Genomic DNA, 14,440 nt, shown 5'->3' with positions numbered 1-14,440 from the left:
TGATTGCCACACTGCTGCGTTGGATCCTACACTTTCTGTGCTAGTGTGCTAAACTCAACAACTCCACTTAATCATCATTTCCACAACATAGCCCCTTGGATTGATGGCTCCATTTACATCAAGTGTAGGGATACACCAAGGAATATTTTAGTCCAAATTAAAGAATTCAGAAGAAGGCATGCTGCTGTTGAGTATGCCACAGGAAAACGCTTACTTATATATCTCCCTGGAATCCTGTATTTGCATAACCAAAAGAATCACCTCTATAAAGCTTCCAAGCTTTCTGTTGAGGCAGGTGACTTTGTTGAGTTTCCACATAAAAAAACAACAACAACACTTCCACACTTAACACTGTACACATAAATATACAGCTGAACATTTCACAGCTACCATTTTGTAACATTTTCAAGGGCATTAATTTGCTCTTTGCAAGAAGAGCCTTCCAGAGTGCTCCAAGTGCTCTTCTGGACATTTGTTGTGTGTACAATGCAGTGGGCTATTATGCAGAGCTTAGTTAAAGCAATTTCCCCAGTATTAGTGTGGAATTCCAAGGGAGCTGCTAGGATTCACTAAGTTCCTTTCTGCCATATGCCAATCAGATGACTATGCAGAAGACCATCTGTATACTCATTTCTTGTAGTCCCTTGCATCAATCACAGTGCAATTCCCAAATTCCACATCGAGCTTCTGGGAAAGGCAGGATAGAAGGATAAGTGAATTCTGCCAAAGTCACTACCATTTCAAAAACGGTTATGGTATAGCATAATGGCCAGCAGTCTGAGCTAGCAATTTTAACTCTGGCACGAGCTTGCCTTAAGAAACCCACTCTCACCCCCTAGACTGCAATATGGGAACTATAATATTGTTCTATAGAATCATATATCATATAATTTTAGAGTTGGAAGGTACCTTGGAGGTCACCTCTCTCAGTGCAGGAATCTTGCAATGACAGCATCCTTGACAGATGGCTCTACAGCCGCTGCTTAAACACCTCCAGTGGAGGGGAGGCAACCATCTCCCAAGGTAGCCTGTACCACTCTTAAAACAGCTCTTACCATTAGATATTTTCCCTATCATCGAGCCAAAGTCTGCTCCCTTGCAATTTCTAATCATTGGTTCTAGCCCTGTGACTCTGAACCAAGTCTGCTCCGTATACTGTTGCATCTTACCCTTCTTAGGTGCCTGTTGGAAGGACTGCTGAGATAATGTACATGAAGCACTTCTGAACATTTGAAATGCACTATGCAAATAGTTATGTTTTATTACTATTTTTAACCCCTACATGACCCTTGCATTCTTTCTCAGAAATTATAATTCCATGCAGGAAAAGTGGCAACTAGTCTATATGAGTGAGAAAAGGTGTTCATAGTCTATGTATAAGTGTGTATTTTGCACTGTGTATTGTGTGTGTGTGTGTGTGTGTGTGTCTTTATTCCCATTCCATCTTCATTGACATAGAAGCTAGAGTGTTGGACAAGGACCTGGGAGACCAGGGTTCAAATCCTCACTTGGCCATGAAGCTCACTGGGTGACGTTGGGCTAGTGACTCACTCTTAGCCTAACCTACCTGACAGGGTTGCTGTGAGGAGAACTATGTACTATTGTGCTCCTTGGTGGCAAGGTGGGATATAAATGTAATGAATAAATATAAAATCAAAATGATAATCTGACAGATACAATAAACATTAGAACAATATAAAGCAAATATATATTACAACTCCTCCTCCATATACCAGGCAGTGATGAAATACATCAAGAACCCACATCACTAAGAGCATGGCTAAAGAAATATTTTTTTAGCTGATGCTGAAATCCAACCAATACCTGTGCCAACTGGATTTCAAAAGAGAGAAGGCGTTCTATTTACAAGATATCCCGTAATCAAATAAATTGAATAATGAAGGCAAACCCTTAACAACCAAACTCTGTACACTATTGAAATGTTCATTTCGCCCATAAGAGCCAATTGGAAATAGCAGGCAAGGAGCAATAAAAACTAACCATGATTTGAGCATGTCCATTAGGAAACGAACTTGAAGAATCTGCATTGATTGGATCCTGGCAGTTTCTTAAACGGCATCTAAACGCATCTTGAACCTGGTGAAAGATGCCAAGAATTCAGCACACCTCTTTAAAATATAGACAAAATTATTAAAAAGCAATAATAGCAATGCTTCAGTTGTCACAGAGTAGTGCTTTAGGATGCCATCTTTGGATGATGCAGTACAGTTGACAGGACTAAAGCAAATACATAAAATGGTACCATCATTGGGTTAATGCACAGCTTACGGCACAAAGGCATGTGTAACCACTGATAGGCCCAAGAGCACCCCCAACGCTGCAAACCCGGTAATAAATTCAATGCATGCTTTGTAAGGCCAGCCAGATGGAGAACACTTCTGACTGGTACTGTTTGTTTGCTAGCGTTTGCCGAATGCGAAGAGCAAGCAAACAACGGCTACCATGCTGTGGGTGATCTCCATTATTTGAGCACACTGCAAAACAATTGAATGTGGGATCCTATTAAATTATTCTCTGTAGCTCCTCTGGCTTTTCTGATATTCAGTGCTCAAGGTATATTCTTTTAAAGCAGTTTCTTCAGGGGTTTTTCTTACCCTCTGACATGAAGCTGCAAGCTTCTCTCAGAGCCAGACACAGCAAGAGAGACAGATGTGCTGAACGTGCGGGTACCAAGGAAGTAGTTTCCTTAGCAACAGTAACCAATTCAAAGCTCTTATAACTTGCCCTCTCTCCTCACGTGTCCTCTATTTTAATTTTTTTATTTTTAGTCTCTGCAATTTAGATATGGGGTGGTAGTATAGCTTTAAATGCTAGGCATGAGTTAAAAAGATACAGATACAGATATATATCCCAAAAATAAAGAACACAGGAAAAGGAGAAAATAAATAAGTTTTTTTCCCCTCATTTTATTGCCTATCTTTAGTGTTTGACAGAATTCAAATTAGGATCTGAAAACACACACACACACACACACCATATCTATCACCTATCTCAATAAAACATGTTTAACAAATTGCCGAATTCAAAACCTGGTAATTAAGGATTCATGACTTGGGGTCATTTTACATTTGTACTGAAATATGAATAATGTCTACTTCAGCCTACTTAAGATAGTAGCCATGCTATCATTTACATCAGGTGTGGGGGACTCCCAGCCCTCCAGATGTTGGTGACACATGCACTGGTTATTTCCTGCTTGGACTACTGCAGTGCGCTCTACCTTTGAAGGTGACTCAGAAAGTACAATTAATCCAGAATGCGGCGGCTAGACTGGTGACTGGGAGCAGCCACCAAGACCATATAACACCGGTCCTGAAAGACCTACATTGGCTCCCCGTACATTTCCGATCACAATTCAAAGTGCTGGTGCTGACCTTGTCCCAGTACACCTGACAGCCTTGTCCCAGTACACCTGAAGGAGTGTCTCCACCCCCATCATTCTGCCAGGACACTGAGGTCCAGCACCGAGGGCCTTCTGGTGGTTCCCACACTGTGAGCAGTGAAGCTACAGGGAACCTGGCAGAGGGCCTTCTTGGTAGTGGCGCCCGCCCTGTGGAATGCCCTCCCTTCAGATGTCAGGGGAATGAGTATATAACATTTATGAACATTTATGAAGTATACAAACATTTTTTTAAGGCTTAATGTTTTACTGTGTTTTTATATATGCTGGAAACTGCCCAAAGTGGCTGGAGCAACCCAGTTGGATGGGCGAAGTATGTATGTATGTATGTATGTATGTATGTATGTATGTATGTATGTATGTATGTATAAATACTTGGTTGGTGGTGCTTGTCTTCATTTTGTGGGTTTACTGTGCAACATTTTGAAATCAACAGAAGCTTCAGATTGTATCTGAAGCCTCCCTGGGTTTTTTCCAGTCCTAGAGCATCCCTCGAAGCAGACTCAAGTAATTACGGAGAATTGTTCTGGACAGCGTGATGAGATTTAGTAAGACACATTCTAAGACATATAAAAACCCCCAACTACAGCTGCTTTCACGTTGGCACTGATATCATTTGAAACTTTTTATAGAAACTGAAGTTGCCAGTTCATTTACTCACCACACCTATATATGTTTCTCTGTTTTCATGTACTAAAATGTCTGTTCCCGAGGAGAATGAGAGGAAATGGACTATTTTCCAGTCTACAGTTTAAAAATGCATTATGAAACCCATGTTTCTTTAGATAACCATCTTTGATGGTTAGCCAAACTCTTAGGTAAGCCTTTAAGTGTAATATTTTATTAGCATTGGTTTAATCACATAAGGTTTCCAGGACAGATCCATTACGAGGATCTCGGATTTCAGATGGCTCATTCTCCTGTGCACAAGCGGTACAGATGCATGTTATATGGGAGCTGGAAGGAACTCAAGTGGGGAAGGATCTTGTGATTACCAAATGGCCTGATCCAGATTCTGAAGCCATTTACTATTGTTGGTTGAAATACCAGAAGGTTGTAAATGTCAGTCACAGAAGACCTCTTGGAGATAGAAAAGACAGAAAAGAAAACCTTTAACTTGTTGGGTTATTGGGCTATTATTATTATTATTATTATTTTTTGTGCTACATTTGCATCTGAAATTAATCAGGTTTCTCTTGACTTCAGCTCTGCCCAATCTCCACTTTGACTTTTCATTCAGTCTGCTGGCTCTTTATAGCTATGCATAGTGGCTTTTCCCCTCAACTGGCTGTCACATCTGTTTGTCACAAAATAACATTGCTCAATTGCCCTGCTTTTGATCCCAAATTTTTCCTTGATATGCAACTGAATTTCTGTGGAGCGTTTGGTATTGCTGTAAAATTTCACAGCGGCACAGGACAAATGCCATCGGGAAGCGGTTTCCTTACCTCCCTTCGGAGAATGCAGTGGACCATGACAATGACGAAGCCCTGCAACGAATCAAACACAGCAAAGAGTATCTGAAATAATATCGATCTCTTGTCAGTCATCGCCAGAACCGCAGACATCCAAGTCAGAGCCAGGAGAGGCAACACAACACAGGAACTCCAAAGGGATGCCCTAGACAGTGACAAAGAGGAGGGAAAAGAGCAACAAGAGTGACGTTGTAGAACCACGAGTGGACAATACAACCCTCTCCTCACATATATATGCAAATGTATAGATAACATATTTAAGGGTGGCAACTTGTTAGTTAATGTGAAGACCAATGACAAATATTTAGAGATATATAAAGATTGATATTTTATTTTCTACATGTTACTCCAGTTGAATTAAAAGGTGTGGTTGCCATTTCTTTTCCTTTAAATTAACTATATCCAGCATTAGTAATAATAGTTTTTCATCACTGTAGCATTCCCCCCCCCCCCGCCCCACATGCACTGTATAAGATTTGTAACAAGAAGATGTAAATGATTAGGACTAACATGGCATTACTGGCGGTGGTGGCTGACAAAGCTGTTGTTGAAACTACTCCACACTTGGCACATTTGAGCGTCAAACCGCTATGAGGCTCACTCATCTGACTGCAAACAAACAGAACACCCACAAAAAAGAACAAAATATTGAATTTTTCGTCACCAAAAAAAGTTGCGACTGAAATTTAGCTTTTTAAATATGATGTCATGCAAGAAAATAAAATAGCAGGTAGACTTATTCAGAATTTACAAAGCTCTATTTGAATCATACATTGTTTTACATTTTTAAAAATAAAAACAATAATGTTATTTGGGGGAGGGAAGTTTCATTTCATGCAAGGCCTAGTTCTTTCATTTAAGTCTTTTTTTTAAGGCCCCCAGTGTCCAGAGATAAATGTCACTTGATAACACCGAAGTAAACAAGCACGTGCTAGTGTAAGACACACAAGGTGAAATCCCTTTATTCAGACCTTTAAGAAGACCCATGGTCATTTATTCGCTCAGGATGCAAGAGAAAGACAAATTGCCAGGGCAGCATGTTATGCATACCTCTAATTAATTAAGAGGTGAACAAAGTTGGAAAATGACCACACACTAAGATGGCTCAGTCAGTGGGCACTATGACATCGGCTGAAAGGTTGAAGGAGCTTTAAAACAAGATTGAATAAGCTCCTTCTTAGCTTACTCTAAATTTTTGCCAGAGGCTGGTCTGGATACAGGGTTTGAAATGTATGGAATTTAATGAAAGTATTATTTCAGGCTTGAAAAACAGCATTTTAATAAAACACAGTACACAAGCATTAAGGTTAATATATGTGTGTACAGTATTTGTTTGTTTGTTTGTTTGTTTGTTTGTTTGTTTGTACAACACACTGTATCACAACATTGAACAACTGGTTCAGTTTTCTTGCCCCATAAATTATAACAACTGAATTGCCTGTCTATTTCCAGCCTTCCATACACCCTAACAGTTTCAGTGCCATCTAAGTACAGGCTGGCTGCCAGTTAGCTATCAAGCTAGGCTTAAGGTCCTGCTATTAACATCTGAAGTCCTAACAGCTCCAGACCAGGTTACCTTTGAAATATGGCAGGCACCAGCAGTGAGGATTATTCTCCTACTGTAATGATGATTTTTTACTTTATGTTTACATTTATATCCAAGGAGCTAAAGGTAGCCTGTGTGGTTCTCTCCCTGTTTTATAATTTGCAATATCCCTGTGAAGTAGACCTGAGAGAGAGTAGCTGGCGCAAGGTCACTCAATAATGTTTATTTCTTATTTTACGGATATGTTTTATTACTTTGTTATACAAAATTTTATATCACAATATTTCACTGTAGTAAACTTCTTTGTGTATGTTTTTTCTTCTTTGATTAAGAGAGTGATACATTACTTTATTAAGTGCATTAAATGCAAAAAAGTAATATGTAGCGGAACGGTTTTCATTGACTGGCAGAAGTTGCTGCAGATGAAATCCTTGGGTGTCTGTCCAACAGCAGAACAGGCGCCATTGGCAGAATGGATCCTGCTCCCCGCTGCAGCTCTACATATGCCCCCCCCCAAATCTTCTCAGGAGGGTTTGTCAGAACCTGCAGATTAGATATGGGGCAGGGCGCGGGAGGATTCAGGGCAAAGGAGAGGAAGGAAAAGTCCTGCTGTGCAAGTGAAGTCTGCTCATGCAATATTGGCTGTCACCCTGGATTTTTATATAATGAAGAAAAGAAATCTTATTACTCACCCCACCCCCTCACACCATCTGCCTGTGAAAGCATGTACCAAACAACTCATCCTATAAGATGGATTTACTATTGGAATAAGGAATAGATAAAAAAATAGACTGACAAACTTGAGTCCTGGGGTCCCTAATGTGATGGATGTGGGCACCATGGCAGTCTCAGACACCCCCTTGGTATGTTGCAAGGCCCTGTTGCTCCTTCCTTTTTTTCTTTTTTAAAAATTGCAGGCTGCTTCACTCTTTTTATTAACTAAGTACTGAGCTGGCTGGACAGGGAACTGCAGGCTTGCACTCACTCTGTCCTCTTATCTCCTTCTCCTCAAAATGCCTCAGGGTCCCAACTGGGGGTGTTTTATCTGCTTTGTTTCCTTGTGTGTTTTTGGTTTTCCTGTTTATTTGGTGTGTGTGTGTGTGTTTTGCATCCTTGTTATTTTTTTTGTTTGGTTGAGAGGGTGTTTTGCCACTTTCAAGGGAAGCTGTTGCCTGCTGCTTTCTCGGTTTCATTTGTTTTGCAATGTGTGTAGGCCTTTGGAGCATTCCTTGGTTGTGGTGGTGTTGGTAGTTTTGCTCATCACCAGATTATTTGTGGTGCCAACAAGAGTTTCTTAGATTTTCAAATGCGTTCCCAGAATCCAAAAGGCTAGGGACTCTTGGTGTAATGGCTCAGCTGTTTTGAGGAATATGGTAAGAGGGACCAGCTTGCTTGAGAGATGGAGCTCAGTTTTTGTTTTTTTGTTTTACATTCTGTCAAAAATATAGATGTAAATACTGTAGCCAAAATCCATATAAACACAAAAATCTATATAACTATGTTGATGTTTCATTTTATTTTGCACAAACAGGTTCTTGGAAATGAGAATGTTATGTTAATGTTTTTTTCATGTTGCCTTTTGGTGAAAGGCCCATAAAACAGCATACAAGAAAAATAAAATACACCATAAAAATAATTTAAAATTGCCTGGGGGATAACCTAGTCTCTGAGAATGGAGGTTAGCCTTAGCCATCTCTGGCCTGTGGTATGCTCAGAGTCATCATTTTCTGGGAAGATTCAAAACTGTGGGTCTGAAAACCAAGCTTTATGAGGAACAGTTGAGGGTGATGGATATATTTAGCTTGGGGGGGGGGAGAGGTTGACAGGATATGATAGCCTTTATCAAATTATCTAAAGGACTGTCACATGTGAGATGGAGCAAGCTTGTTTTCTCCTGCTCTGGAGGGTATGACCTGAACCAATGTCTTCAAGTTACAAGAAAGGACACTCCAACTAAACATTAGGAGGAACTTTTTAACTGTAAGAATTGTTTGATAGTGCAATGGACACCCTTCATTGGACTCTCCTTCATTAGAGGTTTTTAAGCAAAAGTTGGGTGGTCATCTGTCATGGATACTTTAGTTGAGATTCCTGCATTGCCAGGGGGTTGGGCTAGAATGAACCTCAGGGTCCCTTCCAACTCTATAATTCTATGATTCTTTGATTCTACTCTGAGTATGACTTTGTCAGATACGCCTCACTGTAGGAATAGTTCTGGGTTCCATACAGGCATCATGCAATTTCTGTTCCCGTACCAGAGTTAAGAGTGATTTTTATTTTGAGAATTTTTTTGCTCTCAAAGCTGTAAAGTGGGGTACAAGTATTCTAAGTGAACATTTAAAAAAATAATAATGTTGAGAACAGTGCTGCAAGTTTCTGAAACTTGGATCAAGCAATCTTAAAGAGGAGATAGTTATATTAAAGCATATGAAACTGGATCTTACCACCTTAAGGTATGTTATAATATTCCGTAACCGTTTGTTACATTCCTTGAATGAAAATGCATAGAACCCCTTGACACCGATTTTGCAATGTGAAATTGGCAACAGCTGCTTTATGGCTCCTGATTCATGCAGCCTTATTTTTTAGAGCATGGGTAGGCAAACTAAGGCCTGGGGGCCGGATCCGGCCCAATTGCCTTCTAAATCCGGTCTGTGGATGGTCCGGGAATCAGCGTTTTTACATGAGTAGAATGTGCCCTTTTACTGGTATTTAAAATGCATCTCTGGGTTATTTGTGGGGCATAGGAATTCATTCATTTTCCCCCCTTCAAAATATAGTCCGGCTCCCCACAAGGTCTGAGGAACAGTGGACTGGCCCCTGCTGAAAAAGTTTGCTGACCCCTGTTTTAGAGGATAACTTCAACAATCATAACCTGTGGTGTCTTAAGATTGGCAGGTTTGCATGGATAGAACCTCCTTCATCTGATTCAACTAATGGATATACATACATATTGGTATTTGTGAGGGGATATACCAGTAAGTGGGACCAAATCACGTGTCAACAAGTAATGGTATAGTCTGCCTGTGAGAAACAGCTATTGAAGAACAGCTTTGGTTAACAGAGCAGTCTTATAATGCTAATTCAATATTCTTCAAAGGATGCAATCTTATCAAGATTAAATAGAGCATTAACAATCAATAATGAAATATCATGGAGTAGGATCTAGTCAGAGTTAAGCCCATGTTTAGATCTTCCCCACTGAATCAATGAACCCTGATCTAAGAGAATGTATGCTTGTCTGAATAAAAGAAGCTAAATACTGATGATCAGCTCTTTGGTGGAGAAGGGCTAGCAGGGGTAACAGAATCTAGCACCCATACCCTCTTCTGTACAGCCCCTAAGTTGTGGAATTCCCTTATCTGAGTGGTGTGTCTGGCACCTGAGATGTATATATTTTAGGGCTTAAACTACTCTCTTGATTGATTTTAATATTGTATTTTGAAATTGCTGTTACCAGCCATGGGACCTTATGGTGAAGGATGGGTAAAGGCTCCCAGGCCCATCTGAAAGGAAATGCCTCACAATTGCATGGGCAGAACCCACTCAATGCAAAGAATCTCCTCTCACAGACAAAAAAGGGGATCAATTTATAGAAAACCTTAACCATTAGCAAAGTAATATTTTGTTTGCCTGGTGTTATATTCTGATACTTTATAGTGGTGTTATACATATGCAAGCAAGCAAATAAATGCTCCACCTATCACCCATTTTATCTTAGGAATTACCTTGGGGAATTCTTTTAGGGGAACATTCTAACTAAAAAGCATTATATAAGTCTGTGTCTCCATTCTGTACAAAGCCAAGATTTTAGAAAGCCAATGAGTTTGACATGCAAAATCATTTTTCAGACTTTTGACTGACTTAATACCACTGTACTTGTGTTTTATTATTTTACTGTTGCTCAATCACAATTCCTCAGTTTTGGAGATGAATAAAATTGGTTAGACAGCTTGTTAAACTATGCACACACAAAAAAAGATTCAAAGTGCAATCAAATAAATAGACATTTGGTAAACATAATATATACATAGAGACAAAATAAATAATTGAAAGTAAGTAACAGATTTTCAGTAGGCCTGGGGGGAAAACCCAACTTCTGCTTACCCCGCTCTGTGTTTGAGTTTTTTATCTAGGATTCCATCTCTGGAAACAAGTTTATTAAACACCAGAATGCCAATCACCATGTTGACCTGTTAAATATAAAACAAACAGACGAAAAAACATCTGAAGAAGTGTGCATGCACACGAAAGCTCTTACCAATGACAAACTTAGTTGGTCTCTAAGGTGCTACTGGAAGGATTTTTAAATTTTGTTTAGACAAACAAACAGTCACCCCTTTAAGTGATACTGAATTAAGGACAGGGCAGGGGGGGGGAGATAAGAAGTGTGTACTGCAGCACAGGCAAAGGGAAATGCATGGCATTCAAGGGGGGGGAGAGAAAAAGGGAACTAGCAGGGCAATCCTGGTGAAAGGGAATAGTTTTGCTGGTATGCACCACTTCTTATATCTTATATAAATGCATCAGATTCAGAGTTGCCCCACTGTGAATGGAAGGGCTCCTTTAGTAGAGGGAACTGTGATTCACCTGAAGCTCCTCCCTAGAGGAAAAAGGTAGGATTTCCCTCCCCTGATTCCTCCTTCTTTTTTGCAGGTTCCAGTCCCTTTTCAGACATTGCACTGTAGGATCGCTGTCCCTCCAGAGCTGGTTTTTGGAGCTGCAGTGGTAAGGGGGACTTAGAAAACAAAACCACTCCCACTCTCCTGCCAATGGGATTATCCACTTCACCGACATCTGCTCTGCACAACACAGAATCCAACTTCCTATCTGTATCTACGGTCACCTCCAATCACTATTTCGCAGAAAGGATTAGACCAGGCATTTAGGTTTGTGGTATAAGAGACTGTTTGCGGTAAGGAAAGTGATAGAGAAATGCACTAAAAAGTGTGGGATAACAACTGATAAGAGGGGAAGTCTGCACAAACAAATTAGAATTAACTCTCACTGTCATATAACTTTCCCACAAACAAATCAGAATAATGAGCAGCAGTCACCAAACAATCTCTGTGCAAGCTTTGTGCAACTGAATTAGGATAAGTGCTCAAGAAATAGGTTGTCTGGAAGATCTCTCTCTCCATTCCCTCTCTAGACTACAAGAGTGCTTCCACAACCTTGTCTGAGTTTAAAAGGCAGGGCTGATATTAATTGGAAGACACAGGCAAGTAGTTTGACCAGGAAGGTTGATGCTGATGACATTCAAATGACCTAGATTAGGTTTTTTTTTATATAATCTGAAAGTAGAGGTGTGCTTGACTGATATCATTTTTAAGGCATACAGCCAAAGTTGATGGGAAAATGCACGTTTCTGACAAGAAGGCGATTATGAAAAGTGACATTGTTTTCTTTTGCTTGGGTTACTGAAGTGTTTCAGATACGATGGCTTGTTCCTTCTGCACTGTGTTAGTTACAAAAAAAAAAAACCAGGCAGAGATATAGATTCTTTGAGGCTTCAAAGTGCTTCAGAGCCAATAAATATATGGTAGTTTCGGCTCAAAGTCATTTCACTTCAAAGGATTAGTAAGATTGGAGGCAGATCTGCATTCAGAATATTCAGAGGATCAATAGACACACAGTCAGCGTTTTCTGTGTTTGTGCACTGGGGGGAGGAGTGAGTATTAAGCAAGTAGGTGATTGTAAGCTTTTTAAATTAATCCCCCCCCCACACACATTCACTAGAGCTTATTCATTTGAAGGAGGAGAGAATGTAAGTTTGCATGCTCTCTTCTTGCTTTTTCTGAATTTCACTACAAGGCGATTCTACCTTCACCTTGCCCTGAGAAACCACACAAGAAGTTCCAAAAGAATTTGTGTTAGCATAGCCATACTGGGACTGCAGGCTGAGAAAAGTTTGATTTTGTATTCCTTTACAAAGTGCAATTGTTGAGAATAATCAACAGTAATCAAACATGGGGCAAAATTCAGGGATGGTGAACTTGGTAACTAGGGGCCAAATGCACCCCCAAAGCTCTCTATTTGCTCCTCAGAAATCTCCTCCGCCAACGACCCCTCTTCACGGACCACACCACTCATTAGCATGCCTATTACACATACCCCTTTTATAAATACAAGTGCACAAATTTAACATGTGTTAAGAGGGACAAGCCGCCCTTTAATCCTCTGTGTATTTGAGTATATTCTTCACATCCAGCACATATATTGAAAGTATATGCAAAATAAGTTTGCATTCATAACTTCCAGATCAGAATTTAGAACACCTAACATACTAGCCAGTCAGTGATTTTATTACCATGGTTACGTAAAATAGGTGATTTTAATGTTTACCAAGACAACAGCGGCTGCAGGTCCAACAAAAGCATAGAGAAGTCCTCCTTCGAGAGAGAGCCAGCAACTGGAAAGAACATTAGAAAAGAACTAATAAAAATTAATAAGGTTTATTATTTGTCCGTCTATATATCTGTCTATCAACTGATTGTGGGGCCTCACTGATTTTCTCAATCTTGGAATTTCAAAATGTTTAAGGTGCTTCCTGTTAGCAAAGCCACTTAAATAACACAGACAGGAGAGAAAAGAAATTCTAATTATCTGAGGAGAAATAAACAGATATTATGTCTCTCTTATTTCAGGCCTTGTTTATAGCAGGGTGACATTCAACCAAATTTACAGAGGAACAATTCCCTCATATCTACACAGCCAACCAGAAGACATGCTATTTCACCAAGTATCTGCTTAGTTACTAAGCCACACATCCCCCTCTTGGCTAGATGACTGTAACATTAACAGAAGCAATCCTTATGTTCAAATGGAATGATCCCTGCTGTTGCACTTCCAACACTTTCACAACAAACAGAAAACAGAGATTTATTGCACATGTACGCCAACACGCCCCAATAAATCAGGAAGTCTGAAAACTAGCCATTTCCAAGACTAGCTGCAGTCTGCAATGTATCCAACCCTGCAGAATGCAACCTCTACTTGCTGTTCTACTACAAGGAAAGAGCACATATAACTGTAATATCTTGTGTATTACTTAAGAAATCTAGAACCTAGTTTTGTTCTGTGTGGAAGAATATGTCTGAGAAGATATTGCATTTCATGCTCCCTAAACATTTCAAATAAACGGTCCATAAAAAAATGTTTCTGCCAGTACTGAATATTTAGCATTTTTCATTCAGCAGTTTTCAAGTCACCATGGCAAAAAGGAAATCTACTTTCGAGGAAACTCTTTTTTTTATGTATGTGTGTTAAATGCTAAAATAGCTCATTTTTAATACTGTTCAACTTACAATTCCAATGCTAATTTCTCACACTTTGTTGCATTCAAAGCATCTTCCAAATATTTTTCACAGACAGAACAACACAATTTAAGTATTTTTCTGTTAATGCTTCATTGATGACTTGCTTTTCTATTGAAAATACTTCATGAAGTAGACACCAAGTCACTCATCTAAAGCTCCTAATAAGATGTAATGATTTTAATTGAATACATGTAGCACTCTCTCAAAATAAGGAGCTCTTAATCCATCTGAATTCTAAGTGCCTTTAGAGCAGAGCTTTCCAAATTTTTCATGTTGGTGACATACTTTTTTTAGATATGCATAATTTCGCAACACAGTAATTTGGTTTTACTAGCACCCAGGAGGTTGAACCAACCCCTTTCCAGCCCTAGGAGGAGTGTGAGGAGTGTTCACATGACCCAACTAACGTGTTGTGACACACAGTTTGGAAAGCTCTGCTCTAGAGAGCTGTTGAATGCCCTCCATGCTCTGTGAACTTTAGCTACCAGTGATTTGCCCAGCGTTTGCAAAAGGAATGGTGAAGTAATAGCTGCTTCAAGGCAGCTTTCCCAAAACTGTTGCCTTCCAAATGTTTTTGTCTGTAACTCTCATCAGCCCCAGCCAGCAAAGCTCTGTTTGCTGGGGCTGATGGGAATTGCAGTCCAAAACATCTCAATGATTGTGCAATATTCCTAAGCCA

At 39.8% G+C, this 14,440-nt stretch overlaps 1 protein-coding gene across 1 annotated transcript in view; it reads right to left on the bottom strand.

The window, feature by feature from the left end:
• ADGRB3 (adhesion G protein-coupled receptor B3) overlaps positions 1-14,440 on the bottom strand; it is a 432,921-nt gene that overhangs the window by 31,101 nt on the left and 387,380 nt on the right. Inside the window, exons 22-26 of the mRNA XM_035109688.2 lie at positions 12,788-12,854; positions 10,550-10,635; positions 5,407-5,505; positions 4,870-5,041; positions 2,002-2,097 (exon numbers count right to left, since the gene is read on the bottom strand). Of these exons, the coding sequence (XP_034965579.1) occupies positions 2,002-2,097; positions 4,870-5,041; positions 5,407-5,505; positions 10,550-10,635; positions 12,788-12,854 (520 nt within the window). The remainder of the gene's footprint in view (positions 1-2,001; positions 2,098-4,869; positions 5,042-5,406; positions 5,506-10,549; positions 10,636-12,787; positions 12,855-14,440) is intronic.

Source organism: Zootoca vivipara, chromosome 3 (assembly GCF_963506605.1).
Source record: "Zootoca vivipara chromosome 3, rZooViv1.1, whole genome shotgun sequence".
NCBI lineage: Eukaryota > Metazoa > Chordata > Lepidosauria > Squamata > Lacertidae > Zootoca > Zootoca vivipara.
This window is presented reverse-complemented; position numbering and strand designations above follow the sequence as displayed.